Source organism: Anomalospiza imberbis, chromosome 2, assembly GCF_031753505.1.
Source record: "Anomalospiza imberbis isolate Cuckoo-Finch-1a 21T00152 chromosome 2, ASM3175350v1, whole genome shotgun sequence".
Taxonomy (NCBI): Eukaryota; Metazoa; Chordata; class Aves; order Passeriformes; family Viduidae; genus Anomalospiza; species Anomalospiza imberbis.
Genome location: NC_089682.1, coordinates 55,704,620 through 55,726,158, shown reverse-complemented (window position 1 = coordinate 55,726,158; position 21,539 = coordinate 55,704,620). Strand labels below are relative to the sequence as shown.

General features: G+C 37.0%; 1 protein-coding gene across 2 annotated transcripts in view; it reads left to right on the top strand.

The window, feature by feature from the left end:
- FRY (FRY microtubule binding protein) overlaps positions 1 to 21,539 on the top strand; it is a 182,343-nt gene that overhangs the window by 62,220 nt on the left and 98,584 nt on the right. For both annotated transcript variants that reach the window (XM_068181162.1, XM_068181161.1), the window contains 8 exons: positions 4,392 to 4,445; positions 12,697 to 12,836; positions 14,693 to 14,783; positions 15,168 to 15,247; positions 15,364 to 15,444; positions 17,010 to 17,178; positions 19,545 to 19,637; positions 19,738 to 19,836. In XM_068181162.1, the coding sequence (XP_068037263.1) occupies positions 4,392 to 4,445; positions 12,697 to 12,836; positions 14,693 to 14,783; positions 15,168 to 15,247; positions 15,364 to 15,444; positions 17,010 to 17,178; positions 19,545 to 19,637; positions 19,738 to 19,836 (807 nt within the window). The remainder of the gene's footprint in view (positions 1 to 4,391; positions 4,446 to 12,696; positions 12,837 to 14,692; positions 14,784 to 15,167; positions 15,248 to 15,363; positions 15,445 to 17,009; positions 17,179 to 19,544; positions 19,638 to 19,737; positions 19,837 to 21,539) is intronic.

Genomic DNA, 21,539 nt, shown 5'->3' with positions numbered 1-21,539 from the left:
TGAACACTCAGTTCTGTGACAGGTGGCTATTCCTGTGTAAATTTACCCAATTATATTTGTGTAGCAGCCCTGAAAAAGCCTTAATATATTAACCATTAATAGTCACTGAGAGTCTTTGGAGAAATGTTTTAGTGTGCCTGTGTGAATAGAGGGTTTGAATGGTATGTTGTTTTTTAGGTAATTTATAAATATTATATTTAGTTGATGCATGCAAATATGATAAAATATGCATTTTCCATTGCATAGTTAACATATTCTGATTTATTATATTCTATTTATGTTTTCCCAAGAGCAATGAGAGAGAGAGGAAGGAAGTTAAGTTTTCATTGAGCATTTTGTTTTGTAGGCATTGGTGACACAAAACATTTAGCTGTTTTTATTGAGAAACAATAGTTTCAAATATTAAATTGCCTTTACTACTTACCTCAGATATGTTTGTATCATGGGAATTACCAGCGTGAACAAATACGCTGTTTGAGTATGCAATTGAAAGCAGCACTTCAAACAAGAAATAAGCATGTTTAGTTTAGCGATTAAAAGTTGAAATGTTACTAGTGAGAATACATTCTTCTGAAATTGTCTGATGTTTTTTGATAGTTCAGTAAGCTGTGGGCCCTTCCATATTAATCAAAACTTTCTTTATTCATATTTTGTTGTTGTAGGCTTTGGCTTTGGCTCCAAGTTCAGTCAAACAATTCATCTAAGATTTGGAAGATATTTTTAAAGAATGTATATCGACAGAGACTTAAATAAGTCAACTTTTATTTTAAAAAGGCCTCTTTGCCATTCCTGAGTTGAGTGGGCAAGAAAATAAATTGAAGTAAAAACATTCCATGAGGTTAGGTTTTAGGATTCTTTGAAAACTCATGAAGTGTATCTCCAGGTTAAATAGACTACTATGGAATCTATTGCCTAGAGACAATTTCATATTATTATGCATTTTAACCGTTCTTTGCAAGTCCTGAACCTGTGGTATGCAGTAAAGACACCTACCATGAGTATAAATATATTTTACATAGTATCTGCTACAGCAGCAGTGTTGAAACTACTGCAAAAAATGAAATGGTGAGATTTGTAAGGATATTAGAACTAAGCAAATAGAATAAGCAAGTTGTTTACAGTAGATGAAAATAAATTATCCATTGCATAGAGAAAAAATGCTGTTTTCAAAGGACACTTGAAGTACCTGCATATAATTGAGTTGTCTTTGAATTTACTCAGAAGTTTCTCCCTGACACGGTCAGTTCTTACTCTTATCATGAATGTATTCATGCTTTTATATTTTAGGAGTGCTTAGACATCAAAACCCCAAACACATTAATATCTGGCCCTTCATCTTTATTCAGTTCTTCATCTATTCAGCACTCAGCATTAGTAATAAGTAATAAAACTTCTGTGCTGAGTTCTCTCAAACCTCCAAACCCCACATACAATCTTATACGGCTCTTGCCATTCACTGCAGGGATACAATGAGTGGCTCTGGTGTGGGAGCCCCACTCCCAGAACTGGAAGGTTGTGTGCAAAGACTCTTGTCTCCGTGGGGTCAGGTTGGGTCCTGACACAGTGGCTGCAGGCAGAGCCAGTGGCAGCACTGTCCTTGGAAAGAGTCAAGGAAGCAGCAGCAGCAGCAGCAACCCAAAGAGGGGCATGATGAAGAGGCAGAGACAGCTGCAGCAGCAGCTGCTGCCTGGCAAAAGCGTGAGGGGAAGGGAACAGTGGGAACAGCAGTAATTGCAGGATGGGGTGAAGGGAGGAAAAAGGCCTCAACTGAAGCCCTGTACTGGAGACATTGAGAAGTTATGGCAGCAGAAGCCTTCCTGTCTTTTGGGAGTTCTCCATCCCAGCTGCTTTGTGCTGTGACCAAGGCTGCTGCATAGCCTGTGAAGGGTTTCTTTAGGTCAGTGCCCCACGGCTGGAGAAGCCCTGGGGTAGCGCCTGTAGGAGGGCACATGATGGCTTGTATTGCACTGTCAAATGGAGGCGTCTTCTTTAACTCAGGGGTGCATCCCCTGGGGAATGTCATCATCAGAAATTAAGTATTTGGGAGGTGTATGTGCTGATAGGTTACAGGTGATGAGGACATTTTCAGGATAGCAATTCCTGACTGGGTTTCCCAGAGCATGGGTTTTTATGTTTAATAGTGCCCCCCTTAGAGACAGCATGTGATGAGGAATCCCACACCTCCTTTCTGCCTGAAACTCTACTCTCTGAAAGCCAAGTGCTGCAGTGTTGGTCATGCATGCTGAAGCCCTTTCTGTTGAAACAGACCTTAAGACATTTCTCTGTGGTAACACAAGTCTTCTGTAACAGAATCAGAAATTTCATTATTAAAAAGACAAAAAAAGGGGGTGTTGCTTTTTTTTCCTAAATGACAGTAAATTCTTAGTATGCTGATTTGTCCAGGACCCATGAAAACAAGAACCCTTTTCCTTGCAAATAAGTTGAACACTACTTTTGAAAGTTTATCTGCTGTCCTTTTCAGTGACAATAGCAGCAATAGACAAAAGAAGCATGGTCCTTCTGTGAGACACAACTAGGCAGGGTAGCACCGACTTACTGATTGAGGAGAAGGAGGACTGTGGGTGGGGTGGTGTCCTGTGTTTCTCTCAGGGTTACAAGGATTTTTATTGCAGATGTTCATCACCAATAATCTGTGATAAAGTTGTAATTAATAGCTGTTGTGCCCACAATGTAACCTGGAGGAGTCGCTTTAGATATTTGGAGAAAACAATGAAAAATATTGATGGCTGTTCTGGGTAAATCAGTGACTCAGCAGAAAACATTTTGTTGATTTTTGTATTTGCTAGGTAGTCAGGGGATACTGCAGTCACCCCACAGTTGTCCTCCTTGCCAACTGTCATTACAAGTGGATCAGCATAATTAATTTCAAAATCAGTCAGCAGATTATGCTGGGCAACATTTGCTTCTGAAAGAAACGTGAAATAATAGAAATCTTTGGTCCAACTACATTCTCTCCATTTCTTTATCTCATCAACTTTACAGATTTCTTTATTTTATATCTAATATCTCCTGGCAGGGGTGGTATTTTGCCTGCTACATTAACAGATGCTGATGAGTGGAATAGTTGTTGAAAGCTGAACACAAAATCTCATTCTGAGCTGGTGGGAGAGTCCCAGTCTTGCAGCTGTAGGAGAAGAAAGAGTCATGATTTATAGAAGAATAAGGCACTGGCACATTACAGACACCAGAAACAGTAGTGTAATTCACAGCAGAATTGTGATGGTGACAACTGATGTGTTTTTCAGAATGTCATCTGCCCTCATGTGTTGTTTATTTTCATTGTGGTGTAGGAGATTCATGTTTTGTATACTCTTGCATGCATCTAGAATATTGGCCTGTGTACTTCTCCACGTCTCAGTAGTTCAGCCTGCTTGACAAAGAAGCCATGCAGGTGAATGGATGTTCACACACGGTTTCTCTGAGTTGGGCAATTCTCCTTGGCTTTACCAGTTACTCTGAGAATATGACCTGTAAATTTGCTTCCATTCTGAAAACACCTTTTAAAATTATTTTAGTAATTATTTCCCCCACAATTGTCTTCCTTAGAAATTAACTCTGTGGTCTTTGATTCTTCTAAGACCACCTTTTTCTTCAGTATGCCCTGCATGATGCATTGTATCTATGGGCATGTTTGTATTGCCTGGTAGTTTTATAACAAGAAGGTACATCATGTAACAGAATCACAGAATCACACAATCACTAGGTTGGAAGAGAACTTCAAGATCATCAAGTCCAACCCAGCTCTAACTCCTCAACCAAACCATGGCACTGAGTGCCATATCCAGTCTTTTTTTAAACACATCCAGGTATGGTGACTTCACCACCTCCCCAGGCAGACCATTTCAGAACTTTATCATCTTTCCATAAAAAACTTTTTCCTAATATCCATTTCCTATATTTCCCGTGGTGCAGCTTGAGACTGTGACCTCTTGTTCTGTTAGTTGCTGCCTGGTGAAAGAGACCAACCCCCATGTGACTACAACCACCTTTCAGGAAGTTGTAGAGAGTGATAAGGTCACCCCTGAGTCTCCTTTTCTCCTAAACAGAGCCCCTCAGTTATGTATTAGAGGAAACACTAGGTGCTTTTTAGGATGTTGTAAGAATTTATCATCGGTGTGAACACAAACTCAGATGTAATGAATGGCCAGTCCTTCTCTTTCGTGAAGAGACACAAAAATCACTCAAGACACTCTGTCAGTATTGGCTGATGCATATGCAGAGACCTCCTTTGCATATGCAACAACTATCCTGCTATCTCTGGGATCAGATCAGGAGGCACATTATGTGAGTAAAAAATCTAACAGAAAAATAATACTAGAACATGATAGTGTTGATCTTATGTAATGCATATTTAATACATTTTCTTTCAGGAGAAGCCACTGACCAAATCTCTGCAACGAGGAGAAGATCCCCAGTTTGATCAAGTAAGACACTTCAAATTACATTATTTCCATTCCTCAGGCTAAAAGAGGAGTGCATTGGAAGGCATTTCAGTGTCCTTATACTGTTGTTGCATACTGCAAAAATAGTATTTCTTGATGTGCTTTGGTTAGAATGATAAGTGCTTGCCTAACCATTCTTGGATATAAATAGGAAGAATTTTTCCTCATTTTCCAAGGTCAATATTTTTCTGCCATAGAACTTGTTCCTTTTATAGTGTATTTGGCACATGTATTGTTTCTTGCCTGTTTCCCCTGATGGGGATCTTGAAGCAAAATTTGTATCTTTTCAAATCATGTGGTTTTTGAAACAGGTGTGTGTCTCCCAATCTTTCTTTTGTGAGGTTTCTTTTATAGTTAATATGAGGGCCCATAGAATCATGGTTGTTGCCATCAGTCTGGTTTGCCTCTGTAGCTGTTTACTCAGCATGACTTACATGTGTGTTGCACTTCAAATAGGCTGAGCCAACCTGTTGTGTTTAATATTAAGTTCAATTGTCAGGATAAATGCCTGTATATGACAAGGTAGATAATTATTAGAAAAAAGGTGGGCAGGGAAAAAGTATTTAAAAGTAAATGGAGTTTATATAATTGGTCTGATTACATTTAGTAGAACAATAAAATTGTAATTAACAAAATGAAATTTATATCTGGTATTAGATTAATTTATTATGTAAGGGAAATAGGACAAGTATAAAAATAAAACCAACAGCAATATACACACTTTTAATTGATTATATAAAGCAATTTATTTTTGTCAGCAGTCTTTCTTTTTGTCAGCAACATCTAGGATAACCTATTTTGAAATAAAGGAAGATAGATTCCAAAGAGTTTAAGTTACATAAAGGGTGCCAAAACTGGCAAATCTCACTCCCACCAAAGAGGAATGATTAACTCTAGGTATGCCATTGCTGTCACCATTGCTACTGACTCCACATCTGCTCACACCACTGTGCTGCCATCAGGGCCAGAAACACAGGACAGAAAGACAGAGCAGAAGCAGCAGCAACAGCAACAGTTGACAAGGAAGTTATGACCAATGCCATAAGATGCAGGTACAGTATTGACTGACTTTGGGAGAGGAGATAGGTGTAAGTACAACCTCAGAATCTCAGCTGAACATTTATTGAGTTTTCTGAGACATTTCCCTTGTGAGACTCCACTGGCATTCACTAAGGTTCACTTTTTAGTTTTAGCTTGACAGAGAGATTCTAGATTGTTCTGTAGTTGCTTTTTGGGGAGAGAGAGCTTGCTTGGAGGGCTGCTCAGAGCAGGAGGTGAACAGAGGAGGTGAGACTTCTGCTTCATACTTGGGAGCTCCCTTGTCTACCTCACTGACCACAGAGACCCTGCAGGGAAACTAGCCACTGTAGGCTAAAGGAGTTGCTTTCTGAGTACTTTCTACCTGCCTCATGAAATTCTTGGTGGTATTCTGACCTTAATTTTATATACGTATTCTTTTCCTTCCGATGGGAAGAATGTTACACTCAAATGGGAAAGTAAAACAAATTAAGCCATCCAGATGGAAACCTTGTGATACTGTTGATTTATGATACTGTGATACAATGCACTAAACAAACTCATAATGGGTAGCCGTGATTTGATTAAAGATTTATGGTTTAGCAAATTTTGGCCCTTTAAAAGGAAGAATTGGAAGACTGATTATTTTCCTAGTAATTGTTAAATAGATAGAAAATTGAGAAATTAAGTCAAGATAATTTAATGAGAACAGCAAATGCTTCCTAGAGTGAAACAGCTGTGTATTTACTGCTGTAGCAATTGACTCTGAATGCAGGGAGAAGAAAAAAAACAAACAGATGCAGACCAAACACCAAGGTAAATTTTGTTATATATGACATTCATGTATCTTTCTATCCACATATCTGAAGTCCCACCTATGTGCAGAGTTGGTAGAAAAGTACAGTGGTGAGATTGACTTAGATGTCTTGTCAGAAAACATGCTTTCAGGTACTTGAAATTTTTAAAACAAAATCTTTTAAGCTGAAATTTTCAGAATTTGTCAGCTTCAGGCCAGGTTGCTGGCAATGTTTCCCTTTTCAGCTTTCACATTGTTTTCTACTTAAATAGCATTATCATTTTTAGGTGTTCTGGTGTTCATGGGATTGATGTAAGCCTGTGATCAGCAGATGGGACCTGAACCTGGCTTATGAGCCCATTTTCAAGAACATGGTTCATGCTTACCAAAATTATTTTAGTTTGGCTAAATCCTTACAATCATAAGGATTTAATTGTATTTCAAGGTTTTAATTTTATTCAGATAGTTTGCAATCAAAATGTTGTAATGCACAATACAGATTTGATCTAACTGAGCTAGAGACGAGACAGGAAGACAGAGCAAAAATTCTTTCTTTACCTGGCATGTTTCACTCACTAGATTATGTGAGTACATTGCATTATAAAACTGTTTTTCAAATTATAATGTGTCAGTATTATAAAGTTGTCATGAAAGTATGGATAATAAAATGAAAGTGTGGTCTGCCTGGGAAGCTTTGAAGATCATGATATGACATGGTACCACAAGCCAAGTAAAAAGTCATGTGCTTTTAAGTGAAACCACTCAAGTTTTATTTTTGAAGTTAACTCAAGTATTTAAAGCGTTTATGGGATGAGAGAAGACCAGGTTAGTAATCCCTTACTTCCCTTTTCCAGTTAGGGTGCAGAAAGCTTTGGTGTTTCTTTCTGAAACCCATAAAGTCATCTAGCAAAAACAAAAAATGCCAGCCATTACATTCCTGATATTTTTACTACAGAAATGAAGGGAGAAAAGAGGGACAATCCCCATGAACAAACTTTTTCAAGGAGTGTCTAATAATTTTTACTTTCAGTTTTAGGGCATTTAAGTGACAGATAGTCAAAGGAATCTAATTTTCTTTCTTTTGACATGATCAAAATTATCTCTATTCAGTTAAAGTGAAATTGATAAGTAATGCTGAAGTGAGTAGGTCACTACTTACTTTAAAAGGTCTGAGCTCAATCTTCTAATGGTAGATTAAAAAACAACAAAAATAAGGCATGACCTGATTTAAAACTTGCTTTTCTGCAAGTCAGCTTCAGAGGTGGAACAAAAAAAAACCCAAAAAGTAACTTAACAATGAGCAGAATGGCACTTTGGCTACCCAAAGTAATCAGCATCAAGTTTAACACTGAAATCCCCAAACCATTTGAGATGGCTATGAAAGCATTGCTTACTACCCCTGAATAGTTCTGTCTCTGGCTCCCTGAGAACCAGCATTTTTTTCCTGCCCATTCTTAGACACCATTTTAGGAGCATTGGTCGTGATGGTGGTGATGGATCCAACGTCTGGAAAGCTGACTGAGCCAGGACTGTTTCTCTCCACATAGGTGCAGTCAGTGTCTCCTGTTAGGCAGACAGCATGTCTGGCTGCCAATTGCATCACCCTCCTTGAACAAATAATAGTATCTGGAGCAATGTATGAAGTGATGATACTTATCCCAACTTGCCGAATGTCTCACCATTGGCTAACAAACTGCATTCCTTACACTGACTGTGTTTTCCTTTCTAGGTGTGCATGTGTATAAAGAAAATATATATAGGAAATTATGTAGGTTTTTTCATATGGTTTTAAATGTTTTCATAGTATATTTAAAATCATGTTTTGAAAGTCCTTGATTAGACAACTCTGGTTGCCTATTGGCAAAGGGCATTACAGCTCCAGCATTAGCATGCCCAGTGTCCCCAGTTAAAGTGTTATTAAACATTGTACTAGTGAACTATGACTTAAACTTCCTATTACAGGAAACCATAAAGTTGCAGTACATGAAAAGATCAAAAGCTAGCAAAAACCCATAATTCTCCAAGAGGGTGATCCTCAACTAAGGAAACATTTTTATTACTCTTTTCTCAGCCTCTGCTAATGTATCGTTTGTTCTTGCCACAGTGTATAAATGTTCCATGAACACTGTGTAATCTTGGACTGAGCTACAGACTGCTTTCCATATAAAAACATGCAATAAATATAATGTTTTGGCCATGGAAGTGAAAATTTAACAGGAGGGCTTAGTTTTCATATGAAGCTATCTGTCCGAAGAGCTTGTTGCAGAAGTTTCAGCATAAACTGCACAAAAACTTATTCTTGTTACAGTTTTACTGCTCTCTTCTTAGAAGTGCACTATGCTGGAGACTACAGATTGGAAAGCAAAAACATTTAATCTTTTATATACTTTTAGGAGAGGGGAAAAAAAAACCAGCCAAGGTAAAGAAAGGAAACTAAAATAAATAATAACAATAATTAAAAAGTGGAAAATGCAATAAATAAATAAGGCACTAAGCAGCATACTATGATAAAGTGTCCTTTTTCATAACAGCCTAAACATGATTAATGATGTGCTGATAATGATTCTTATCCAATATTATTTTTAGATGTAGTTAGTGAATATCATTGTCATTGCAGCAGCACTGCAGTTGGCTGCTTTTGTGTTTTCCCTTTTCCTGAGTTTTACACTTTGTCCTTCATCACCAGAAGAAGGTACAGGGTAGAGAAAGTATAAGAAATGGTGGTCATGGGGTCATAAAATAACCTTTGGCTCCTGGTCAGAGGTTTGAGTTCAAGCAGTATATAAAGTAGTACATCTGAAGGCAAAATTAAAGGTAATAACTTCAGAACTGAACTTGCTGTCCACTAAAAATAAATGGGTTTTCATGTAAACTGTTATGCTGGCAGTAAAATAGCTACAAACCTTGGTAGTGTATAAGCATACTAGCTGAAATTACCCATCCACAAAATTATGGTACTAAAAAGTCCTGCTTTCTTTCTTTGCCTCACAAAGTGAAGGCCATAAATGAAAACTAATGACTTCAGCTTGAATAGTTATCAGTTTTAACCATTTCCAGGGAGATTTAACTTCACTGCATGGTCCACAAAAAAGCTTAGAACAAAGATATGAATGAAAGGAGATCTCCACAATCACAAATGCATTCAGCAGCGTTGATAGAAAGTGTAAAACCTTACTTGTAATTGTCCATTATTTAGAATCTGCACAACAATTTGAATATAAAATATGCAGACACTCTGCAAAAAATAGAGTCACAAGAAATAAACCAAGACTGTGCAAAAATGATGTACTGCAATTCTGCTTTATTTAAATGACAATAAAATGCCCATTCAACATATATATTGATATATCTGGTATAGAAAAAGAATGCTGGGCCAAAAATTAATGATACTGTTGGAAATAGGGTGTAGTTTTGAATATATTTGGTGTTAAAGCACATATAAATTCATTAGTGAAATAAAAAAGGTAATCTTACTAATTTGCTGTTAGTGGAAACATTTCTTATATTTGAATTTTGATAATATATCACAACTTTTATGAAAGTATATAAATTGTAGTGAGCTGTCTGACCAGAATTTCATTAAATTTACTCTAGTATTTTACTCCAAAATAAATATTAAACATTTACATAAAGTATATTTAATGCTCTGTGAAGACAGGTTTTAAACAGCTCCCTACTTGTGCAGCTTTCTTATCCTTAAGCTATACAGTAGGTAGTTCATTTATGATGGAAGAATATGATCACTTGTCCAACAAGGACATATTTGTACATCTGTGCACTCCCTTTCAGGAGCAGCACAGAGCTAGAATTCATCTCACTCCTGGACTTACTTCCAGTAAATGAAAGGGTTGAGTAACCGGCATGCTGGCTAGACTTCCCTCCCTTCCTGTTCCCTGAGAGCCAGGTCTTTTCCCAGTCCACCCTTCCTTCCTGTCTTAAAAGTGCAATGACAGAAAGATTAAAAAAAAAAAGGAAAAAATAAAAAGCTATATTGACCTTTTATCCCAAATGAGGACAGACACTGTAAATTCAGCAGAGAAGGTATGGCATGAGAAGATTTTAACAGGATCACTTTAACTTTTTCTGGTGAAATTGTTTAGGTGGGATTTAGAGAACAGCTGTGTATATATGTCAGTGAACATGCAGGAAGACCTGATTGAAACAACTTTTCATTTACAGTTAGCTACTGTGATTTCACAAAAGATATTTAGGTCTATTTGAGGACAGACTTTTTAGTAGGGCCCATGGATATAGGACAAAGGCTAAGAGTTTTAAACTAAAAGAGGGTAATTTTTTACTAAATAGAAGGAGGATATTTTTTACTGTGAGGCCGGAGCAGGTTGTTCAGAGAAGCTGTAGTTGTCCCATCCCTGGAAGTGTTCAAAGCCAGGTTGGTTGAGGCTTTGATCAGCCTGATCTAGTGGAAGGTGTCCCTGCCAATGTTAGGGAGGTTGGAACTAGATGATCTTTAAGGTCCCGTCCAACGGAAACCATTCTGTGAATCTATGATTTTATGATTCTTTTCTGGTCTTCCCTAGGAAACCCATTTTCATTGTATTTCATCATTTACAAGCAGTGTTGTGCTAACTTCATAAAAAATTTTGAAAAAACAGTAGAGAAGTGAGTTGGTAGTTTATAGTTTGCCCTGACACCAGGTGACTGATTTTTTCTGAGTATTTATCTGAAGCCTTAACACTAGATGGCTTTGCTATAGTTGAGCCTGAAGTCCTATAGTAATTCTTTATGAAAGGCCTCCTGTCACTGCTGCAAGCAGTTGCTTCATGGTATCTTCCACAGCAACTTGTTTCATATTTCAGGTAATAAAATCTATTGCAAAGACTAGATTGAAAGTTTTCCAAAAATATTACTTTTATGGAAACTTTTAATTTAGCAGGGGTAGTTGTTATATCTTTCTAATGCAGCATGTTTAATTTTAGGCAGTAATACCTGAATAATTCATCCTCAAAGTGTCTCATTAGTTTTAGTCCATAAAGTCACTGTGAATTAGTTAAATCCTGAGGCTGAAAACCTACAATAGAGATTCAGAGTTCTAGACTAAGTGTCATGCACAAAAGTTCGCAATTAAATCTATAGTAATGTTTCGGGAATGCTTGCTCTGCCAATTTTGCTCTTGTCTTAGTCACAGCATTCACACAAGTTTGGTGTTACATGTGACATTAAACTCTATTGTTTTTCCACAAGCATTGAAATGTGCTGGTTTGAGTTTAAGCAGGTGGATAAACCTGACAGTTAATTACATAATCAGTGTACTTAGCATGTAATGCACACTTCAGCTCTTCACTCCTGATACTCAGCACTTCACAGGATCAAGCCCTGCATGATCTTGAGGTGGTCAAAAATCTCAAGATCACTAATTTCTTCTCTATTTTAAATAGTTGGGTTTTTTTATTTTCTTAGAATATGCACAAATGCTGTAGCTGTGAACATTCAGTTGCAATACATGTATTATCCTCTTGTACAATAAGGGTTTTTTTTTTCCACCCTACTTGTTGATCTTTTCATGTTTTGTAGCTTTGTAGTTTCCTGTAATAGACTGTTTAAGTCACATTTCATTCCAACATGCTCAGTAACTTTTCTGTAATTGGTGACACAGTTAATACTGCGTGAGCAGTAATCTTCTTGTCCAGTATGCCCCTAGAGCTGTTTAATTGGCAACCTTTAAGGAATAATTCTAAACTATATTTTGTTTATTTGTGCCTGCAAAGACACAAGAAACTCTAAACATTTTCCTATATATAAAAGAGAAGTTTCCAGGTTTTTGTCTAAGTTTTCAGGTGTGTGAGTGCCTAAGATTAAGATACATGCATCTGCCTGGTCACTTTATTAAAATTATTGCAGAACTTGTGGTGTTTGTCAATATATTTGGAGTTTCAGGGGGGGCATCCAGCAGTCAAATATAACCCCTGGAGACAGTACCTCTTACTCATTACTTTTTCTTTCCTTACTATCAGTTTGAACTCAAATCAACATTGTGTAACAAATCACAATAACCTGCTTGAAGAACTAGATGATTTTCTGGTATGTTGAAAGATGTTATACACAATTTTAATGCATTTTAATATCATCAATATAAAGACTATCAACATACACTCCAGTGTTGCATTTCTGTTTATGTTTTATAGAATCATAGATTCATTTAGGTTGGAAAAGACTTTTGATATCATCAAGTTCAACCACAAACCCAACAATGCCAAGTCTAAACACTAAACCATGTTCCTACGTGCCATGTCCACACATCTTTTAAAGACAGGAAATCCAGAATATTAAGTCACTACTTGCACCACAGTTCTCAAAAAATGACTGAAAACAAGAAAGAACCATTGAATTAGTACTCTTTTTAAGGAGGAGAGAAAACTTGAACAGCATTTCATTTGTTGATTCCCTGTGTTTTCCCAATAGGTTATAAGCTCAATGAGCTCACTTTCAGAATATTGTCTACCCTCTATCTTGCGCACTTTGTTTGATTGGTATAAAAGGCAGAATGGCATAGAAGATGAATCTCATGAGTACAGACCAAGAACAAGCACTAAATCCAAAAGGTATGATTTTGAATATGTGTAACTGATAAATTCTAAGGTTAAGTGTGTTACATTTCACCCATCAGCTTTTGTGAGGTAACAGTTGCTTGAAAGTTGTATCGTATTTCTGCTTGTTCCTGGAACTCTTCTCTTGGCTTCTTGATGGATGGAATAATTGTGTCTTTCACATTATGCTCCTCATTGTTCAAACATAACAGTGCTGTTTTAATTGTCTTACTGATGTTTTGGATGCTTTCATATTTAAACACCAGTTTGTATAAACTGTATTTACTCAAGTGATCAAACAATAATTCTGTGCCACATGGAAGAATTTTTCTTATACAGCGTTCTGCTTACACATAAAAACTTCACATATACCTACCCTCAATCCAAAAATTTGAGAATCAATCAGAGAGTTTTAGCAACATACCTCTTAAAAGTAACAAGCACACAAAAATAATGATGTCAGTAGTTCCTCAGTCATAAGGCATCAAACTGATCTTGGTTATATTGGGGTCTTGCAGTGTGGTTCAGGTATATTCTCCAAACTTTGAGTTTTTCTGAATACTTCAGTACTACATTTACACACTTCAGTGAAACAGCAGGAGAATCAACACTGTCAGACCTGGTATTCAGAAATGCATAAGCAATTCTTCACATTAGGATTACATTATAACCCAGTAACTACAAAAGGCAGTAGTTGCTGGAACAAAGGGGTGGGGGCTAGGTTTAGATACCAAGGTAGAAATGAACCTGCATTAGACTCTTTATGTCAGTAGAAGTAGGCAGTATGAAGACACAGTTCATTAATTAGATGTCTGTTTTTTGGTGAGATGAATTCTTGCCTTGAATTGCTTCTTTCTCCCAACTTGTTCCATGACTACCTGCTCATAAATAGCTGTCTTTGGGAACTCCACCCAAAATTCCGTTGAAAGTCAGTTTAGCAGTGAAACAAGACCACTCTGTCAATTGGTGGTGTTACAGAAGGAATGTGTAATAAGTCCTTTCTCCAGCTGATGTAAAACCAAAGGAAACCAAAATGCAAATAACTTGTTTCATCACTGATGAAGATGTACTCTTAAATGCCTGTTTTATTGCAAACACATAAGTACAATTGAAATCACTAAAATTCTCAATGTTTATAAGAATTGTGCTGAATTTACACAAAAATCACACTAGAATCATATTAAATGGTTCAAATGGACTGCAGAACTGTTTCTTTAATGTTTAATTTTACAATACGTACTGTATATTTCATGTTATCTTTTCAGTACACTTTGAAACTTTGATCAGTTGATTCAAATAGGTTGGTGTTTTTATGATATTTTTATTGGAAGCTATTCACCTCGGACTTTTACTCCTCTGTGTTGTTCTGTACAAGAAATGTGTTTGAAAAGTTTGACAAGTGTTGCCAAAGTTAAAAAATTAACTGGAACAATTTTTAAGAGATAATGCAATGTGGTTGTGAATTCTCCACTGGTACATTTAAGGCATTTGTCAAAATTCATGACAAGTCTAAATATTAACGTGATAACACAAAGCTACATTTGCTTCCAAAGTGTAATTAAGAATAGTCTAAATGGTGTCATCAGCAAGAAATTTTAAATTAAATCAATTTGTTAGGATCTTTAACTGCAAAAAAAAGAGGGAGGAAATGGATAGGTGATATTTAAGCATTTGAAAGAACATCACAGTAACAAGTTAGATTTGGTCTGCTTAACTCAGATTTTAAGAGCATAACTTTCTGAAATGCTGGACTGCAGTTTAAAAGGTAGAACACAATTCACTGTTATCTGTATTTGTGTAATTGAAGAAGACATATAATATTAATTATGACACTTGTCCAAAATATTGTGTTTCTTGGTTTGATTTTGCAGTGATGAACAACAGAGGGACTATTTAATGGAGAGAAGAGATCTGGCTATTGATTTTATTTTTTCTTTAGTATTAATAGAAGTTTTGAAACAGGTAGGAGTTCTCAAATTATCCATTAACTAATAAATGATAGAAATTACCAATGCAAGTGAATTTTGGGATTCTTCTTTCTGTTTGCATCTTTAAGATTATAATAAAATCATGAAATAGATCCTGCATGCTTCTTCATTGCTGTCTTTCTTGCACCTGTATGATACATAGCATTCTGTGCTCATACAGACCTTACTTTGCCAAGTCTTTAGAACGAAAGTATTTATCTTCAAAAGGAAATAAACATAGAATGGCTGGCTCATTGTAGCTATATTGTTAGCTACCTGCTATTTTAACTGATATATTTCTGAATGGATGATATCCATGGGTAATACTAGCACTAGTGTAATATATGTGTACTTCCTATATTTTATTTTGTGTTTTCAGATTCCACTTCATCCTGTAATAGACAGTTTGGTAAATGATGTTATTAACTTGGCTTTCAAGCACTTTAAGTACAAAGAAGGGTAAGGCTCTTTTTCATGCAAAAATTCTATGAAAAAGCTACTTTCTTATTTTTGTAATAGTTGTGATTTAAACAGCATGTTTTCTCAGCTGAGAATTCTTTCTTGTGTCTTGTTAGGTACCTTGGTCCTAACACTGGGAATATGCACATTGTTGCAGATTTGTATGCAGAAGTAATAGGTGTTCTAGCTCAAGCAAAGTAAGAAAAATTCACTATATTATTTCCTTCATAAATATGACAAAGTCTACTTGCTTAGCATGTGAATATTCTGGTTTTCTCACTTTCTTTAAGTATTCTGTAGGAATAAGTCATTTCAGTTCATTGGCCTTCTGTTTATCCAGATGTTCTAGAACATAGGCCTCTAGGGAATCACAGGCTTTCTGCATCTAGTCCAGTGATACTGAATAAATTCAACTGAACTCCAGCAGCATTATTTTTCCTATCTCAGCAATGACGTCTATTGAAAGCCCAAAGGGCTGAAGAGAGCTATTTTAACTAGTTTTTTTGTAGATGCTATTTTTTCTTTAGCTGGGCAAACCTATAAATGGCTATCCTCCTGCATAGCAGCAATGTTAAGGCTCTCTGCAGCTATTTCAGCTCAGAACTTAATGCATCTGCTTCTGAACCCTTCGTCCTTCTTAGAACAGATGACATAAAACATTTTGTGGGTCAGATCTTAAATTTTGAATCTGAAAACAGTCAGACTCAGGATCTCATACCCAATATAGCATCTCATTGTACACTTAAACCACAAACTAAGCAGAGGATGAATTTTACTGCCTTGAAGTAATGCTGTCTGTCTCCTAACACTTTGGTGTTTCTGAGGGCGAGTCTCAGCTCTACAAAACCAGTCAGTTTGGCTTGATGTGGCTAAAACAGTTTGAGATTCTGGAAATCATGTAAATTCAGCTAAGGTCTTACCTGGGCCTCCGAATTGGCTGGGTCAAATGCAAAAGGAGAAGTTGCATCTGGATCCAAAGCTTCACGTTGACTGTCAAAGTTCTGAAGGGCCTTGCTAAGATGTTTCTATAACTGAAGGGCTTCTTCCTGCTAATCTATTTCTTGAGTTCACTTGGGTTGTCTGTCAAAGGGGAAAACAAAAGGTTGTTACATGCTCATGGTTGTTACACCCACCACGACAATTACAATCTTCCCATTTTGTCTCAAAAAGGGCAGGGAGTCCTGTTGGATGCTCTTTCTGTGTTTCATTTTTATGGACAATGTGTCTCCAAAGACACCTTCAATAGATTTGTGGGGGAGACTAAAAATTATCACTGAGCCCTCTACCCTAAGTTATTGTAGTTGTTAATGCTTAACTGTTACTGTAATGGTTATTAGGGAAAAAACCTGAAGGTACAAACTGCCTATATGAATATTTTCAGGGTTATAGTATAAGCATTTTCTTTTGAAAATATTACATGTCCTTGCAAGATAGCTATCTTCCATGATGGATTTTTGAAAAACATTTCAAGGGGTTATTTAAATTACATTGTTAGTTCTTGTGTAAAAGAGATGCATGGTAATAAAATAATTTGAAACATGTGGTTATCTAAAAGGACTAAGATCAGGCTGTCCTTCCTTTTCGCAGTTTATTAGAAGTGAAAGAAAGCTAAACAAAAAAATCTATTCAAATACTGAATGAAATGGTACTTTTATACAACCTAAGTTTTATCTTCTTTAGGTCTTTCCCAGTTTATATACCTTAAAATACATTTCAAATAATGATTTTGAACTTTTTGAAACTAACCAATGTGAATTCATAGATTTCCTGCTGTAAAGAAGAAATTTATGGCAGAGCTAAAAGAGTTGCGGCATAAAGAACAAAGCCCATATGTGGTTCAAAGCATTATCAGTCTTATAATGGGAATGAAATTCTTTCGCATTAAGATGTATCCTGTGGAGGACTTTGAAGCTTCTCTTCAGTTTATGCAGGTAAAATTCTCAAGTATATAGCTGTGGTTTCCCAGACTTTTCTGAATGGGCTAGCCTTTATTTTCCATGTAATATTCTAGGAGATTTTCCATATGTCTTTTCCACATAAACCTACATGCAGCTACTTTCTGCTTGTTCTGAACCCCTCGGTGCTCTGGTCTCTGGAGTGAGTCATCCCATACCAACTTTTCATCAGTCATATACCTCTAGTCCCTAGAGGTCACCCTCCAGCTAGAAGAAGTTTTGTTCTGTAGACCCCAGCCCTTCCACCCCACTATCCCACAGCTGTCCCTTGCCCTGTGTCCATGCCTAGCTGTGTCTCCCTAGCTGCTTACTGCCTGCAAAGTGATCTTCCAATACTCACACAGTAGCCAGAAAAGAGAGAAGCTTCTAATGGAGGAAAACACTGAGGAAGAGACAGAGAATTGAGGCAAAAGCTGGACAGAATTTCCTGTGGACGTGTTGTCTCCTTCTATCACACCTTCACCCTGTCTCCTGGTTCAGAAGTCACTAGTACAGAACATAGTTTGACTGTTTGACTACAATGAATGCTTTAAATTAATAGATTACATCATTTTGTAAAAGGCAAGAAATTATTTCATGTTTCAGAGTTCTTGCTGGTAATGTACAATTGGTTTTGTTCCCACCAGCAGGTTTCTTTAGCTTAATCTTTCTACTCCCCTGTTTTTTCTTGGGATCACCCACATGGTTACATGGTTTGTAGCCACTCATCCAGTAAAATACATGTTTTATATAAACCTCCATGTAAAGTTTAGTGTATCAATGGTGTAAATGGAGAAGAAAATCAACGTTAGATGCTCACAAGTAAGGATTTGGCATTGGAATACAAATATACAGGCATATAGACACGCTGAGCTTTTTCTGTTGAGGCCTGAACAAGAAGCATTTCAGCTTTGCAATATATTTTAAATCATATTTAATTGTATATTTAAAACTTATTTAACAACACAGAAACAGGTAATTTTTTTTCCTACCTTACTCTTAATTATGTAGACACATACTAGTATGTGTCAACTTAGTTTAAGTTATCAAGAGCTGACAAAATACCAAAGTAATGTGTGTTCAGTGCACTTGACTTGATGAGTGAATGGGGTTGTGGCTCAGCTTCATCCAGTGTTCACTACTGTTAAAATCTGTGGTAAAAATCCTATGCAGTAAAACTGAAATTTGGATCACTGCCTTCCCCTGCTACAATCTCTCAGTATTAAATGAATTCTTAATTTACTGCTCTGCAAATTCTTATATTTACTGCTCTGCATCATAAGATGCACTTGTGCATATACGAAAACCTCATTTGCTCAGTTTGGTGAAGTATATTTCCACTCTTTGGGCAGTTTATCTGTTTGAGTATCTCCATGCAGTGTTTCATCTAAAACCTCTGTAACACTGTGCTGCTGTGGTAGAGAGAGACGCTTTCAAAGGGTGAGCTGATTTCAGGAGTGAGCTCCAGAAGAGCCTGTCTTCCCCCAAAGAGTGCAGAAGCACCTCAGGAAGACTGGCTGGAGTGACTTAAGCGATATGTTGTATAATCCTGTTAGCACACGGGAAAAAAATATGCATGATCTGAGGTGTAAACTGCTCCGTGTGACAGTGAAGGAAAAATGGTCAGTGGGGACCTTCCTCATACAGTCAGGGGCTGTTTGGGCCTTGAACGCAGAGAAAAAGTAACTGTGGCAATAGGATTTTTTATCCTCAGAGAAGTTGTACACACAAGTGGGTGGATGCTTATCTCCCCTCCCTCACTTCCTGAGCAACACAGCTGTCTGGAGAGTAGTTCACTGCATGTTTAGGACAAAGTCTGTTTTTATTTTTTATTTAATCCCCCAGATGCAGGCTGGAAATTGTCCTCACATAGCACAATTCCATATTGACCCTCAATATGCAATGAATCCTAGCAATGAAATTCATCCAAAAATATTTACAATAACATTGTTCATTGCCCTGTGTGTCTTACAGAGAATTAAATTCCTTCTCTAGCCTCTCAAAGCATTGTGTAATGTGGTCCATGTTGACTCTTAGTTTTGCTCCTGAAGATACACACAGGGCATGAGGTCAGCCCCTGAGTCCAACTCCATTTCCAGTCCAAAACACCACCAGTCACAGCTGGAGTCAGTGGAGACTTTCTGGATTAGAGTAACAGCTCCTTGATCTTGACTTATGTCCTGCTTTCTGCTTGCTGCAAAATGCAGATTTAGAACTTAAGAGGCAAATGTTTTCAGTGGGATTTGCAGAATAAAAATAGTCACTGACATGTGATTCACATTCAGCAAATGTTCAGAGGTCTTTATTCAAGCTGATATGCAATTTATGTTTCATGTTTGGTTGTTTTTTTGGTTTTTTTTTAGGAATGTGCACATTATTTCCTTGAAGTTAAAGACAAAGATATCAAGCATGCACTGGCAGGACTGTTTGTTGAAATTCTTGTCCCTGTAGCTGCTGTGAGTTTATTTTTTATACTGTTTGCATAATTTTTTTTTTTTTAATTAGATAATGCAGCTTGTGAAATAGTTTTTTTGCTAACATGAAATTTTATTTCAGGCTGTTAAAAATGAAGTGAATGTCCCCTGTCTGAGGAACTTTGTTGAAAGCCTGTATGATACAACGCTTGAACTTTCATCACGGAAGAAACACTCATTGGTTAGTAACCCTAAGAAGCAGAGGTTAAAATTTATTGTCACAAATATTTCTGAGCAAGACTCTTGGGAAATTGCAGAATGGTTTATTTGCATTTGGCTATAACCAGTACATTTCTATTTGCAGGGAAGATTATTGTGTTTGCAGAAAGTAACTGTACTTATTTTACTAATAATATAATCTAAATTAGGCTGAATCAAATAAGTTGTCAGCTTCTGGTTCTGTGATTATTAAATGGTTAGGTTTTCTCATAGTTATTATGTGTAAACATTAGGAGAAGAGGAGAAAGAATAGAGTTCACTTCTTGTCAAGTGAGAACAAATGAGGCATGTGGGAACAACTCTTTCACGGGGCTTAAATAATACATTGTAGGAAGGAAAAAATTTATAACACATGCCCTTTTAAATCCATAACTTAGCTACTGTGAGTTCCCTATTTCATTTTTTTCATGTGAGATGAACAGTGGCACTGCAGTGTATTTTTGGAATCATGAGTTGATCTGAATTAAATGAGGATCTGAGTCAGTTTGATGCTGGCTGCCTTAAGCACTCTGTCTCTCCAACTGGGTCAGCGCCTGTCAGCAGTGTGGCATTAGCTAATCCATTTTGAAGTCTTGGACCTTTTAAGTAGAGAAAGTTTGTCATTTGTCCTCCCTCATTCTAGGGGAAAGTCAAAAAGCCTTCCCTGTTTCCAGTTCTTGCAGCAAATGCTGGTCACTGGCGCTAGTGAAACTGCTGGGAGGATTGCAGGAGTGTGCGGGAGCTCTCTCCCTGTTACAACATTCCCAGGGGAGAGTCAGAGCATCCCCTGGGGTGCAGTCCTGATCCAGTTTGAATTAGTGGGAGGCTTGAGATGTGGGAGGCTTGTGTTTGTGTGGCTCTGTTCCACTCTATTGAGTTAATAAAACATTGTTGGAACTGCAGCAGGGTAGAGATTTTCTGTACAGTTTTTACATTAAATAGAACTTCCCAAACTGTGGCCATACTTGCCAAAGTCAATACTACATTCTTGAGAAAGGCTTGCACAGCTGGGCCTTTGCATTTGATTGCTTGTCTACACATACCACACTGGAGACTACATAGTTAAAAGTGACAAAATAAAATAGATTCTTGTGAGAGTGTGATTAGAAATACAAACATTGCAAGGAGGAGGAGGGGAAAGGCAAACAGTTGACAAAAATAGCTGTAGTGCATATTTCCAGACTTCCAGGAAGAAAGAACACTCCTTAAAGTCTGAACAGGACCAAGATCAGTATTTGGTGAATCCATGCACTCACTGTACAGACAGGATGGGGGAAGTCATCTTGTTTCATTTTCTATCTAAAAGTACCTCACATGAGCTAGTCATTAAGGTTCTCTTGCTAGTGAATGGAGAGAATTAGGAAATTCCAGGAGATGGTTTATCTTCCCTCCTAGGGATCTTCCTTAGGATGGGTTGTAACACTCATGGAATGTTACTAAACTCTGTGATCCAGTCAAGTAGTTGACTGTATCGTAAGAAAGTCTTCTGTAAGAAGACTTCAGTTATCCTGTCCCATATGTATTTTGGACATGAAGATTATAAAAATAAAAATTAATGTATATTTGCTCAAGAAATTAGCCTAGATATGGACAGTTTATGTTATGTGTTACTGGAACAGAAACTGAGACTTATAATGCAATTATACTTCAAGCTGTGACTGAAGTTAGAATTTAGAGATCATTTTT